This window comes from Seriola lalandi, unplaced genomic scaffold (genome assembly GCF_002814215.2).
Source record: "Seriola lalandi dorsalis isolate HSWRI2012SDOR001 ecotype SW California unplaced genomic scaffold, Sedor1 jcf7180002054571, whole genome shotgun sequence".
NCBI classification, from domain to species: domain Eukaryota; kingdom Metazoa; phylum Chordata; class Actinopteri; order Carangiformes; family Carangidae; genus Seriola; species Seriola lalandi.
In genome coordinates, this window is record NW_019525124.1 from 645155 (window position 1) to 659217 (window position 14063).

General features: G+C 38.1%; 1 protein-coding gene across 1 annotated transcript; it reads right to left on the bottom strand.

Moving 5' to 3' along the window:
* Window positions 1-1252: 1252 nt before the first annotated feature.
* slc10a2 (solute carrier family 10 member 2) lies at window positions 1253-6717 on the bottom strand. Its single transcript, XM_023417071.2, has 6 exons — window positions 6137-6717; window positions 5280-5398; window positions 4956-5044; window positions 4661-4836; window positions 4394-4551; window positions 1253-2589 (listed from the first exon to the last, which is right to left on the bottom strand). The coding sequence occupies exons 1-6, from the start codon at window positions 6532-6534 to the stop codon at window positions 2399-2401; spliced, it is 1131 nt and encodes a 376-aa protein (XP_023272839.1). The 5' UTR covers window positions 6535-6717; the 3' UTR covers window positions 1253-2398.
* Window positions 6718-14063: the final 7346 nt, after the last annotated feature.

The following is a 14063-nucleotide window of genomic DNA, read 5'->3' on the forward strand; positions in this document are numbered from 1 at the left end:
TGTAACCACATCATTAACCTAGAGTGTGATAACTTGCTAGTCATGTCCACAAAGAATGAATGTTTTGTAATTCACAATTATCTGTGACCCTGTTGCGTGATTGTCAGCTATTTCAACTTTTATTCAGTACGGTAATTTGATTTTTTTTGTCATTGCAAAAGGAAATTATAAAACTTTTATCATTTCTAAACTTTCATTAAACTTTTATTCAGTAAGATAATTCAGTTTTTTTTCCTTTCATCACTGTGAAATGAAATCATATGAAAGGAAATTAATTTATAATAGTCTAGCAGTAATACAAAGCAGTCAACATGGCACCAGATACTGGGGTGCACACAGTAATTGTTGGACCTGCATCCACACAGGTGTTTCTAATGCTGCTTGATTAGAGCCAAGGAGGAGGAGAGTGGGTGGAGCTAAACTGGAATTGCGTGAGGTCATCAATTTTAACCAACCAATAAAAATGATAATGGTGCAACTTGTCCCACCGAAAGAGATGCTACAAAACTAACTGGAAGGCTCAGAGAATATCAATCAAACAGTGTTACAGCACACAGTCTTGAGGAGGAGTCCAATTAGGCACAATAAGTAAAAAACACCTGTGTTGGTGAACATTATTTTTTCCTTTATAATGAGACTAATGTTTTCAAATGATGGTTTTCTTATATCTGTAAAATGTATTCGTATGTTCTGTCGTTTTAAAAGCAAAGAAATGGGAAACTAATCCAGAAATGTCCTATATTTTCTAACTAGTATGACACAGGGGAGACTTTTTTCATATTCATTTATATGGCAATCCTCGTCATGTGAAACTGTTAATTCCCACTATCTCCAGCAGTAAGTGAAGGCAGCTTCAGTGCATTCACCAGGAGGAGGGGCATGTGGAAGGAAGGGTGTTGGGTGGGAACAGTGGAGTGAATCTTGTTATGTTATTTCAGGGACGTGAGCCACATGATGGCACTTACATTGTATATGTAACTTTGTGTCACAGTTTGGACATTGAACAATTGTAACTGTACTCTATTAAAAGTGATTATTTTATGATTGAAAAGCAGTATGTTGAACCGACTACGTGATCTGTAAAATTTTACTTTATTACTTCAGAAGACAATGATCTACATGTGCCAAATGTTTCATAAGGGCACAGGGGTCATCATTTGAATAATTCAAATATTCTCATATATTCTAAAAATATATATATTTTCTTAATTGTCATTTTTTATATCGAATAAAGGCATGGCAAATAAAGGCGTTATGTACAAATAATATGTTTATTGAGTTGATACTAGAACTCACATTCATATCAAAACAGTAATTATTACGTATACATAGTAGACAAAAGAAATGTAAAAGTGTTCAGATAAAAATACATTCTTTCAGCCAGCACATTTCTAAAATAGGAACATACGGAAGTTTTGTAAAATATTTTATATCCATGAAAAGACAAGAAAAGTGTTAAATAGACTGAAAGTAAATTAGTAATCACTTATTATGGAATATGCCTTTAGTAGCACACTGAATTCAGTTGGTCACATTTGTACAGCACAGTGGATAAATAAATTATCTAAAGAGTGAATATGTATTATAAATAAACCCAGTATATTGGCTGTGTCTTCCAGTCGGACTGATATGTGAAACCACTGACATACAGTATTCCAGAACTGTAATGAGCCCTGTCCTCCTGTCCTTATCTATCAACCTTACTTCTATGTACCTATTAGTATGTAACTGAAATAAGCTGAAAGTTTTCATCAGGTCCCAAATGCCAAAGTTCATCTGTAATAGCCACGATTTCATCTGCTACATGAGAAATAGAGAATAAGGATAAAAAACAGAACTTTTTAAACATAAAAAACATTAAAATGTTTTTGACAACTCAATGCCTGTGAGACACTGACTGTCAGAAAAGCCCACAATTGTCCTCATATGATACAACTCTGCGTCCTATCACCTTAGTCATGAATGTCACATAAACATGCTGTATTTGTATTTGGCTGTATGTATATAGACATTCAGTTAATCCACCTAAACAACATTAAACATTCAGTTTGAATCACTGATAAGACACAAAAATGTGGGAACAACATTCCTGACAGACTGTGCAGTGTACGGTTGTCTTAAATAATTATATATATATGAATAAATTAATGAATAAATTAAGAGGGGTCTCATATCGTATATGGAACAATTCAACATAAAACAATGCAGTGTGATAGTCATCACCCCTCCTTGTAGTTAACAGTTGGTCGTACTAGGGAAGACACGTGGGCAACCCTGCAAAACGGCTCTGCAGTGCACAGCTGCAGCCTGCAGAGGGCAGTGTGTGCTCACAGTTAAATGTGGCCCTCTGTCTTCATTAGTGCCACTGACAGTCCAAAGTCTTTACTGGGTTGAAATGTCACAGCTGGGTGTTCTTATCAATGTCCTTCCCCTTCTCTCCACTGTTCCCATTCTCATCCAACTCAAAGGCACTGTTCTCCACAGCGTAGCGCTTCTCTTTGGCTGGTTCAGCGTCACCGGCCTCCAGTGATGGAGCCTCACTGTCTTCATCAGCTGAACCACGGACACACTTTTTATATGCCTGGTAGGCTGTGAAGGAAAAGACATGGAGTCAGAAACACAGATCAGTTGTCTACACAGCATCTGGACAAGTTTCTTTTCTTCGTCATGTTCTTGTTCTGCAGGTTTTGATTAGGGCTTGTTTGGACTTATAATATTGTATATATATATATATATATATATATATATCCCTCCATGTGGACATTCTTTGTTTGTGTTCTCTTCTGCTTTATAATGTAAATAAACTATTGAATTTTTGGATAACTAGAAATTAGCAATGCAACAACTGAAGGTGGTGCTCCACGCTGAAGAGGTGGAGTTTCATTCAAGATGTCTGCCACCCTCTCTCCAGTCTCCAGACTCATTGTTACTGTGTTAAGGCGAGTTTCAGCAGGGAGGGGGTTGTAAATGGATCCATCCTCAGCACCAGGGGTGTAGCGCTATTTGTTTAAGTACTGGAGCGCACCTGTGACACGTTCCCATGGTGACAAGTTTACATACATTAGTCAGCTATGACTGATCATGTGATCAAATGACCGACTTTACTGCCATTATGTCCATATCTTGTGAAGTGACTATTATATGGCAGACTCCATTTTAGTGCATAAGTGAGCTGCAACACAACACTGATGAACTCTGGTGAATAAGATATAAACACATTATTTTATCAGTGTTATACAGTAGTAGAAGTAGTTTTAATGAATGTTGATGTATGTGATACTTTATATAATGAAGCAATAATAAAGCTAAATTCAGCAAATTCAACTTATAAAACTATTATAAAAAACTATATGAATAAAAAAACTGTGCTGAAAATATGCCTCTTCGATATAGTGAAATAGTCTCAGTTATTCAGAAAAAGAAAAATCTTTACCTGCAACTACTGGCAACTTTTAAAACGAAATGCACAACTCAAATATCAATGTGACAAATTTGACCATTCAGTTTGTTTATATTGGCTCTCTCTTACGACATACGCTTTAGTGTTTTAAAAAATATAGTAAAATGGTATATAAATATGTATATCTTGTATATGTGTATATCCTTGGAGGAAAAAAAAAGGTGGGGGAACGTTGACCCGGTTGGGACTGGGTTTGCGAGCATACGCTAGCAGCTAGATGCTAACACCAGCATTACACAAAGTATAAATTATAGCCTCATATCAGAGCTTCTTATCACACACTTCACTGTCATTAACCTTGGTCACTGTCCTTGAACTCACTGCAGTGAAGTAGCATCCCTCCTTCTCTGCTGCTCCTGTCATTTTTCCTTTCAGTTATGTAAACAGAGCGGTGAATCACACCCTGTCTCTCTTGCTCTAATTGGCCGGACACTGGAGCGTTGCAGGTTTGTGTGTCAAGGGTCGATCGCATTCAGAGAGGAACAACCTGCAGCCACGGGCTAAATCATCTCACCTCATTTTTTTGCACCCTTTGGAATGATGCACACGTTGTCACTATTGTTAAATGTGTGGGTGTTCTGCAGCAGTGACACATACAGACCAACGGATCATAATAAAAAAAGGAACCACAGAACAGGAACATGCTTGAGTTCTGGCACTTGTGAAAGTTGCGTAATGAATTTACTTGATTTTCTCAATTGGGTGACTTAACACATAAGGAAATCTGATAACGCTGGGAAACAGCAGGTCTTAGTGAAAAGACAAGGAAGCGGTGTTGTCACAGCAGGATTAAGCCTCACGTCTGATGTTCGAAATAATGAATCACCTCTGTGAATGATAATGTCTTATGAATGTGCCATGCCTTGCCTGATGCTATTTTAAAACCTGCAGAAAATGTAGACAAAACGGTGTGTCTGCCTGTTCAACTCTTACCTCCCACAGATATGACTGCCACCACCAGCTGGAAGATGCTGTAGATGAGGGGGAATGCAAACATGACCTCCAGCTCAGCAGGGCTGAAGGACAGCTGCACAATGGTGCTGCACAACTGGGAGTTCTGGAAACCGGTCTCCAGTGCGATGGTCCGACATCTGAAAAAGGCAAGAGAGTCAGTTAAATGTGTTGGTATATGTGTTTAATGATGATCTAGTGGTTTTGTGATTCATAAAATCTTTTGGCAGCATCAGGAAGTCACCCCACCTGTGCCAGGGTTGACCCACGAAGCGGGCCAGGATGAACCCCAGGCCGAAACCGATGAAGGGGTAGATGGTGCCAATAATCCATAGGGAGGGAGCAATGGTCCAGGAGGACTGGTAGAGAATCCCTCCAACCACAGCTATGATGATGATGAGACCAAAGCCTGCAATGGACCCCACCTGTGCACAACAGACACATTATTAAAACTCAGTTCGTGTTAAAATGTAAATGTCACAACAAACTTCACCGAACCCCTTTTTCAGATTCACAGTTTCTCTTTGAAAAAGAGGATTCTTACCTTCAGGATCTTTTTAGCCACATGAGGCCACCTGCGTTTCACATAGATTCCCAGGGTGATTGGGATAAGAAGGGCCACGAGGGTGATGCCTGAAGATACACACGGTCCATATCATCACACTCCATTTTTATGGTTATAGGATCATATTATACTTGTATACAAAGTGATTATACGATACAATAAAACAATAAGCCAGTAATATAAGCTGTTCTTAAGATAGGCAGAATTTTAAAATAGGTTCATCGTATCATCACACCATACTTCTAGTCACATTATATGGATGTCTTTGAAAGTCTTGTAATCAATCATGAGTTGTCTACTTACCAATACTGTCATACGGGATCTGGATGGTGTTGGTGGAAGTCCAGATGGAGGTGTAAATGAGCAGACAGAGAGGCATCATCCCCAGGGCCAGGATGGAGGAGCAGGCTGTCATACTGATACTGAGGGGAAAGGAACACGGACAGAGTGTTGGTCGAACGAGCCTTTTTTATGTTTTCATAAAGCAAGAAAGAGAACAGGGATATTGTGATGCAATAGTTGAGAAGTACAACAAATCAACTGATGTACAACTTGAGGTTTCGCCCTCGTGAAGAACACTTTGGCCCAGTCATTAAAGTACACATACAGTAGAGGATGTTCAGAGGACATAAGGAGGGGCCCTTGTGGGTCCTGAGAATGACTCCTCACATGGCCCCCACTTGTATTCCATGTTATCCCCATCAGCAGATGGGCACACACAGATTTGTAATTTAACATATATTTCATCTTGGTTGTGCAGATGGGACCTAACTGTTATCACAGCAGTTATGTTTTTTTTTCTAATTATCAAATGTATAAAGTTAGATATTTATTAATGAATTCACTGACATTTGTCCTTTATGCTGGTAGCTATTTAAAGAGAGAAATACCACCCAGCTCTCTGGAAATGTGTTTATATATATATAACTTATATCCATAACTGTGTTGTGCTGAGACACAGACATGCTCCTTTTAAATTCACATCATGAATCAGTTTCTGTCGTGCCAGACATTTAGTCCATTAACAAGGAAAACCATGCAGTGTGTCAGCTGGACAGGTTTTTCAAACAGCTTCACAGTGTTCAATCATCCAACAACACATCATTAACTCACATCATATTATCCAAAGAGCCGGCCAAACAGTCAGTCTGGTTTCATACCTGAGGTCCATGTCCCCGTCCAGCCAGTAGCAGATGATGTTGGAGCCGGAGCCTCCTGGACAGCAGCCCATAATGATGATGACGATGGCCTGCACAGGCAGCACGCCGAAAGCCAGCGACAAGGCGAAGGCCGTGAAGGGCATGATGCCAAACTGGCAGAGGAAGCCGATGACGATGCCCCAGGGTCTCTTGATGTGGCCCCACAGCTTTTTGGCATCTACAGTGCAGCCCATGGAGAACATGACCATAGCGAGCATTATGGTCAGCACTGTGCTCAACACCAGGCTCAGTATTTCATTGAAGTTACTGGGAGGTACAAGGCAGTTGGAGCCTGAACAGACTGCGGCAAGGGAGTGGCAGGCAGCAGGGACCGTGGTTGTTGGCTTCGGTATGGACATTGCGGACGATGTGATGGGAGAAGAGGCAGATAATCGGTGGCTCCAAAGTTGAGAGAAGAGGTGGTGTTGTAATTCTTAGATTCCAGGAGACCTCTTCGGTTTGTCCTCCTCCGGTATCCAAGAAGATGATCGCCACAGTGAGAACCGTCCGGCTCACTCCTCTTTATGCCCCAGCCAAATACGATTGGGAGGGAAAATCAGGTGAAAAAAAAAAGATCAAAAATTAACCAATACTTAATGTTTTATGGGGTCAGTGTTCAGAAGCACATGCATATAAAAAGAGAATCATTCTGACAAGTGAAATGTGATTGCACCATTGCTCCATCTTTTATTGCCCTTTGGCCTCTTAAAACTTTATTGGACAGCTATGCTATACAGCAGCATCACCCTACAATGTAGGTAAGGAGGGAGGGTGCATGCATTTCTCGGAGTCAGGACACACCCTGTATGGACAAGGTATTCATGCCTGTAAAATAACTGATCGTTAAAGTAACATGTTCATTATAGAAAAGTAAATGACAACTCCCAAGACACCGAATATCCATCAGAGAGAAAGGTCATTCAAGGCAAAGCTTTAATATGCAAAAACTGCATTGCTGCAACTGTTGCCCAGGTGATTCACCATTCCCTGCTTATGTGTGTCTTTCTTTTTTTTTTCTTTCTTTCTTTTTTGCTTAATTAAAGAAATTAAACAATGTTTTGGTGAAAATTGGTATGAAAAATGATTATTCTAACTGCAAAACTGGGTGATTGGGTGAGTCCACACTTCAATTCAGTCCAGCATCCATGTTAAAAAATGACAGCGTCCAAATATGCAAAACTGATAGAGGCTTGGTCAATCCACATTTCTGTTAAAGGTACTTTGGTTAAAAGTTGACTTGAATAGAGAGAACAGTTATGTAATCAGTTCCTTTGTGTTTTTTATTTGCATTTATTTGTAGAGATTTGTTGTGGTGAGTTATATTGTGACATGACAATGAAATTAAAGGTCCCTCCAGGTGAATATTTTTTGTAGGCACTTTGCATCAACATGTCAAGTGTGCAAACAATAAAAAAGTTAAAGATAAAAATGCATCATAATGTTGAGTGCACAAGGGGTAAAAACTACATTACCCATTAATGTCATATATGACCCTATATCAAGAGTTATATGGATATATGAAGATAGAAATACCCATGTTAAAATTTGTACATATATTAAAAAAAAATGCATACTATGAATTGTTATATGGTACAACATGTAGTGACTGTATATGTCAATTATATTTTTAATTTATATATATATATATATATATATATATATATATGTTTTTTTGAAAACAACATACATATAAAAATTCTATATGTATGTTTTTCTTATTAATTCTAAACATGTCTATCTAATATCAACACATATTGACAGGCTTTGAGATTGATATATCTTTATGTAACATATGTCTACAATATAAGCATACTTACATAAACATGCATATTTGTATGGTTTACACATATATTGTCAGAATATGAAGTAGTTCCAATAGGTTTCATATATAATTTTTTATATTTTTTTATATTAAATGTACATATATTACAATTTAAAAAAAATTATTGTACAATTAATTTCCACATAATGGGCTTGTTCTTACCTTCTCAGGGTTCTACTGAAGATTTTACAACACATGCAGAACTAGTCTACTTTTGTGTGTGTCTCCATCTGGACGGAGTAATGTTTAACCTTAAAGTTAAAGGACAACCGGCCGACACCAACTTCAGAATATTTCATAATTTATTCAAAAATAAAAGCTGCTCCAGCCACTATATGCAGCTGCATATACTGTATGAAATAATGGTGTAAGCAGTCAGAACAATGAAGGTTGAGGTTTCTCATCCATTAGTAGATACATTTATGTGCAATAAACTGAAGCGGGCACAATAAAAGCAGCAATGTAATCTGTACAATTTAATGCCATTGACTATTACAACCTACAATAAGCACAACTTTAATGACTCATAAAATGTTTTGGACGGTGCAACAGAAGATGTGCTTCCATTTTTAAACCCGTAGTAATGATTTAACTTGGATTTAATTTGTCACTAATTAGGTCAAGGTGAGCTACCGACTATTCTGTATAGAGACAGTGGTGGTCAACTTTAAGAAGTGTCAACAGGGGCACTGAAAGCCTTTGACTGAAAACACATACAGTCACATGATGCATGTGCTGCAACAAAAAGATTAAAAAAAATATATATATATTTCATGGATCAAATGAAATAAACACTGCAAGTGGGAATGAAACATGAAAACAGACCTTTTCACAGCAGACAGTATGACTTGTCAAACATTGTTAAACAATTAATTAATAACTAAAGGCATCATTATTAATGTTGTTTGTTCCTCCTGTGCCTTTGTAACCAAAACAAGTTGTGACAAATCAAAATGTCTGCTGTGTAGAAGTGTAAAAAGGATCAGATTCATATAAGAAAGATAGATAAGAGTGATCTGATGCTACCAGAGAGTGTCATATTGTACTGTTTTGCACTGTACTGTACTGTACTGATGTATTACCAGTCAACACGGTGGTGAGGAAGGTCAGATCTGTGTTCAGGCGTGTCCTGGTCCTGGACAGTCTGGAGGCTGGCATCCAGACAGGAGGAGCCAGGGATCGAACCACCGACCCTGCGATCAGTGGACAAATCTGTTTCCAGCCCTGTAATGAATTTTAATGTCTCAGTTCTATAAAACTCATTCAGGTGCCTTCCTCATTGCACAATAACCACATATTAGGCAATACCTACTTTACTCTCAGTATGTGGACTTTGAGTCGTGAAACAAAATGGCAGAGTTTAAAAATGCAGAAAAGATAAACTGCAAATGCTTATTGAGACCACACATTACTGCAATCTAAAAGTAAAGAAGCCTTTGCTGTCAAGCTGATTGTGAATAGAGCAGGAGAGTCCTTGTGTCTAAAAACACTTACATCATACTCAAAGTTCAACTTACATTTTTCATTTGAATAACAGAAGCTTAAGACTTTTTTTTATTTTTATTTGTGGCCTCAAAAATGGGACACGGCAGAAAAAGTTGGGGGACCAGTGATGTGTGTAATTAATTTTGTTGACTAACTAATTCAGTTTGTGGTTTGGTGTAAGATTTAAAAACACTGTCTGGAATAATAATTAGTGCCCGGTATGTTTTTATAAATAATAATAATCAATAATTTTTATAAAATATATAAATTATCTTAATATATATATTATCATCTTAATATATAAATTATCTATATTGATCCAACTGGCTTCAAAACTTCTAGATGCCACAAAACCATCTTGTATGAACATGTGTTAAACTTTAAAGTAGCAATCTCACAGATCTGTTTGTCAACCACACGTTTGTGCACATTCAAATTCAAAGTCAAAGGTGATTTGTCGACCCTGACAGTTTGAAAAAAAAAAACAATATTGCCACATTTTAGGAGGAGGAGCATCTCTGCCTCTGTCTCACCTGTCGGGCAGTGACCACATTGCCATGATTTTTTTTTTGTGTCGTCTTTGTTTGATTGCCAGTCTGTGGTCACTGTACCTGCACTGGGTCAGGATCTACCTCCTCTCTCTATCTCTGACCTTTCAGAGAGATACATATGTCATTCATTTTGTGTTAGTGTCTCGTGTTCCTTGTGTTTTTGCACGTGAGTCAAACCAGACACCCAGTTCATAAAACTGTAAAATCCAAGGACTTCTGTATAATTCCATCACTCGGTCATAAGCTCAATCACCATTATGTTACGTCAGTAACAGTTCAGTACGTTCAGTGATAGCTAGTGATTTAGAAGACAGTTATTTAAATGAAAGTCATTGAGGTTGACGCTTTGAGGAGAGCACAGAGAAAGTTCTCTCCTTCAGCAGACGAATGTGAAAACAGCCGTCTGGTGTTTACATTTGAAGTGCAGCAACAGTGCACAAGTCCAAGCTTATTTTGTCCCTTAAAGCTATAATATTTTCCACTTTAAAATGTCTAAAAATGACTAGTTTTGTGTTCTTACATTTTCCCAAATGTTTCCATCAATTCTCAAACCAGAGAAATCTGTGATTTTAGCGCTCCGTTTCGTCTGGCCGCCTGTGAATGACATCATATCCTCTATGATCATGTGTCAGTGTTGTGGTTGCCTACCAGAAGCTCAAAATGTACTTTTATCCATTTTTGAGTCACATTTTTAAGATACACTTTTTACACCTTAGTGGTTTTCTGCTCTATGAACCAGATGAAGGATTTTAGTCGTCGGACGTCTGTATCTGAAGTTATCAGAGAAACAAGCTGAGGAAATGTTAGACAGCTCAGCTCCCAGCTGCTGGAGACGTCCTGTCCTGTGTCACTGAAGAGTGTCACTGAATCTCTGATTTTTGAAGGTAAACTGCTCTCTGGGTGTCTCTGCTGTTTTAATCCCCTGGTGTGTTTGTTATGGAGAGGAGGACACCTCTGTGGATAATTCAGCTGCTGGTAAAAACCTGCTGAACGTCTGCTTCATAAGTTATCAGAGAAACAATCAAACAAAGGTTAGCATCAATCTCAGCTCCAACTCTTCCCTGATTCTCTGTCCTCTGTACAGCGTTGCTCAAACACTGACTTTATTCAGCATTTTTGACGGTTAGAATCCCCTGGTCTGTTTCTTATGGAGGGGGGGAGACCTCTGTGGATAATTTGGCACCTGTTAACAACCTCCTGGACGTCAGGACCAGAAGTTATTAGAGGAACAAACTCAGCAAATGTTAGCGACAGCTTGGCTCGAGGCTCCTCCAAGACAACTTATAATGTGAAACTACTTTAACAATTTATTTATTAATTCCAGTAGCACCAAAACCTCCTAAACAATTTACACTGTAGGAATCCAAACCGAGAGAAGTTGACTGTAATGACGACAATGGCGGTGAAGACGACAACTTATTTTATATTTTTTATTGCCAATAAAAAAAAAGAAAAGAAAAAAAGAAAAGGGGTTTAATGATTGAGGAAATCATGAAAAAAAAGAAATACAGATTTCTTTGGCTCCTTTGGCAGCGTTATACTGTTGTAATATTCCCAAATGAAAGTTGCATTAATATTTTAAGTTGTCATGCAGTGAAGTTTCTGTTGACTTTATGCGTAAAGCAGGACTGTGGTATGAGGAAGGGGATCATGAAACACTTGTGGTGGATCTTTAGAGGAAGGCTTATCAGTCTTTATCTGTCCCTGCAGCTTTTATCTGTCCGTCACCATCTGAATTGTCCTTCATTCGGGATGCAGTAAATTTTAAGTATCTTTCTGCAACTCGTGTGAATCAGCGTGTGAAGGCTTGTGTCATGTCATGGCCATTATCTTAGGTGATCTGATTCCAGATAACAATCTAATCTGATAGGCCCACATGTTACTGTGTTCCCGCTCCACTGTAAAATAAGGAAATGATGATGAGACACTTTCAGCTTCTTTTATGTAACAAGAGAACTAAAAGGAAAAAAATAAAGTAAAAGGATATGATGTGATTTTCAGAGTGTGACCTTGACCCTTTCCTTACAGCTTCTATAAAACTGTTTATGACTACATCTGCTGATTTTAACCTTCAACCACCGTCCTTTGCAGGTTAGATGTTTCCCATCATATTCCCCTGTGTGTGTTATTAATCTTACCCATACCCACATTTTAACTACAAATCTGGTTACCACATGTAACTGTCCCACGCCAAATGTCCTCTGTTATTATTGTCAGTCGCTAAATTGTACATCTCAATTAGTGGAGACTGGGGACGGTTGTAACACTTTGCATTTCTCTCAGTTACTCAGAGACTGTTTGGACTAAACCAGTCAAACTTCTATATATTAAACTTGTATCTGTTTGCTAATGACTCGTACCCTTTAAAGGTGATTACATATGAAATATTATTCACAACATTTATTTGAATGGAAGAATTCAAACATAAAATACATTAAATTTCACTATTTAACTTTCAACAAGGATGGTATTCTCAAAATATACATACGTTATTGAGTTAGTAGAACATAGGTCTACCTTGAGTCAAAACAGGCAACATTTATCTATTTTAGTGCAGTAAGTTTAAGTTAATTGTCCTAACCAAAACATCAGGACAGTTTGACAAAAATTACTTTCATACTTCCAAAACATTTTTTTTTCAATAAAGGAAATATCAGTGAATGTGTCTTCTGTCTTCCTGGTGGGGGCGAGGGTCTAACAGTAGTAGCATGCAGTAACATGTTTCTGATTGGAGAAACTATGTGTTTCAACCATCTGCAACAAATGGCAGCAAATTATCAGTATGAGACTTGTCTGAACAAAGTAATCATTTTGATGAGTCATAGTAATGTAGCCCGGGAAGTTAGTTGCCACACAGGACACAGTTACTGGGGTTGTTGCAGCGCTGCGTTCAGAAACTGTGATTTCAAATGAGTGGTGTGTCCTTAACCCCATCTGAATGATTATTGTGTGTAGTCCCTCTCAGACATGGTCAGATGACATGTTTGAACATACGCTTGCCTTAAGGACCTCAGTAAACTTCAGAAGAGATGCAGATTTTTCTAATAGTGTCTTAAAGCTATAGTATGTCACTTTTCCTCATTAAAATGTCTAAAAATGACCAGACCTGCTCTCTTTTTTGAGTTGTGTTTTTACATTATCCCAAATGTTTCCATTAATTCTCAAACTAGAGAAATCTGTGATTTTAATCATGGTAACACTTATGTTTCATTTGGTCGCCTGTCAGTGACGTCCTATCCTTTATACACGTGCCAGTGTTGTGGTTGTCAAGACTGACTTTGTATCCAGTCTCAAGCCAAATTTTTATGTTACACTTATGAGCTCTTGGTCCTTTTTAACTATATATTTTTGTTGGATAAGGGATTTTAGGACATCTGGGTCTGAAGTCACCAGAGAAATAAGCTCAGGTAACATTTGCAGCAGCTCGAACTCTGTCGTAGAATCACAGATTTTTTACCACAAAACTAGCTTTATTCAGTGTTTTTACCAGATTTAATCCCCTGGTCTGTTTGTTATGGACAGGAGGAGACCTTTGTGGATAATTTGGCTGCAGATCAAAACCTCCTGATCGTCTGGACCGTAAGTTACAGCCCCTCTGAGATGAAACTGCTTTATTCTGTGTTTTTATAGGTTTTAATCACCTATCTGTTTTTTCTGGAGAAGAGGAGATTTCCTAAACAATTTACACTGAGGAAATCCTAACCAGCAGAAGCTGACTGCAATGACGGCAACAGTGTTGAAGAAAACAACTCCTATGATTGCATGCTACTTCACGACATCCCCAAACGCCAAATGTTCTTATTGCTTTGATTGGGAGATCTCTAGCAGAAGTTACATACTGTGCATTTAAACACCATCTGCCAACACATTTCTGATGGTGAAATCTGGGCTGTGTCAGCTAATTCTTATAAAATTGTGAAACTGAGAAGCACATCCGTCTTAAGCAACAACTAACCAAGTTTGCACAGGCGAGGAAGTACTCTAGATTGAATTTCAGCTCTTCTCTCATGCTCTTGAATTTATTCCTCAT

Bases quoted from the DNA above. Each gene is read 5' to 3' on its own strand.
- slc10a2 (XM_023417071.2), bottom strand. From the start codon at position 6,534: ATGTCCATACCGAAGCCAACAACCACGGTCCCTGCTGCCTGCCACTCC. The intron at 5,399-6,136 runs GTATGAAACCAG...CTTTCCCCTCAG, and splicing joins GACGGGGACATGGACCTCAG to TATCAGTATGACAGCCTGCT. The intron at 4,837-4,955 runs GTAAGAATCCTC...TGTTGTGCACAG, and splicing joins TGGCTAAAAAGATCCTGAAG to GTGGGGTCCATTGCAGGCTT.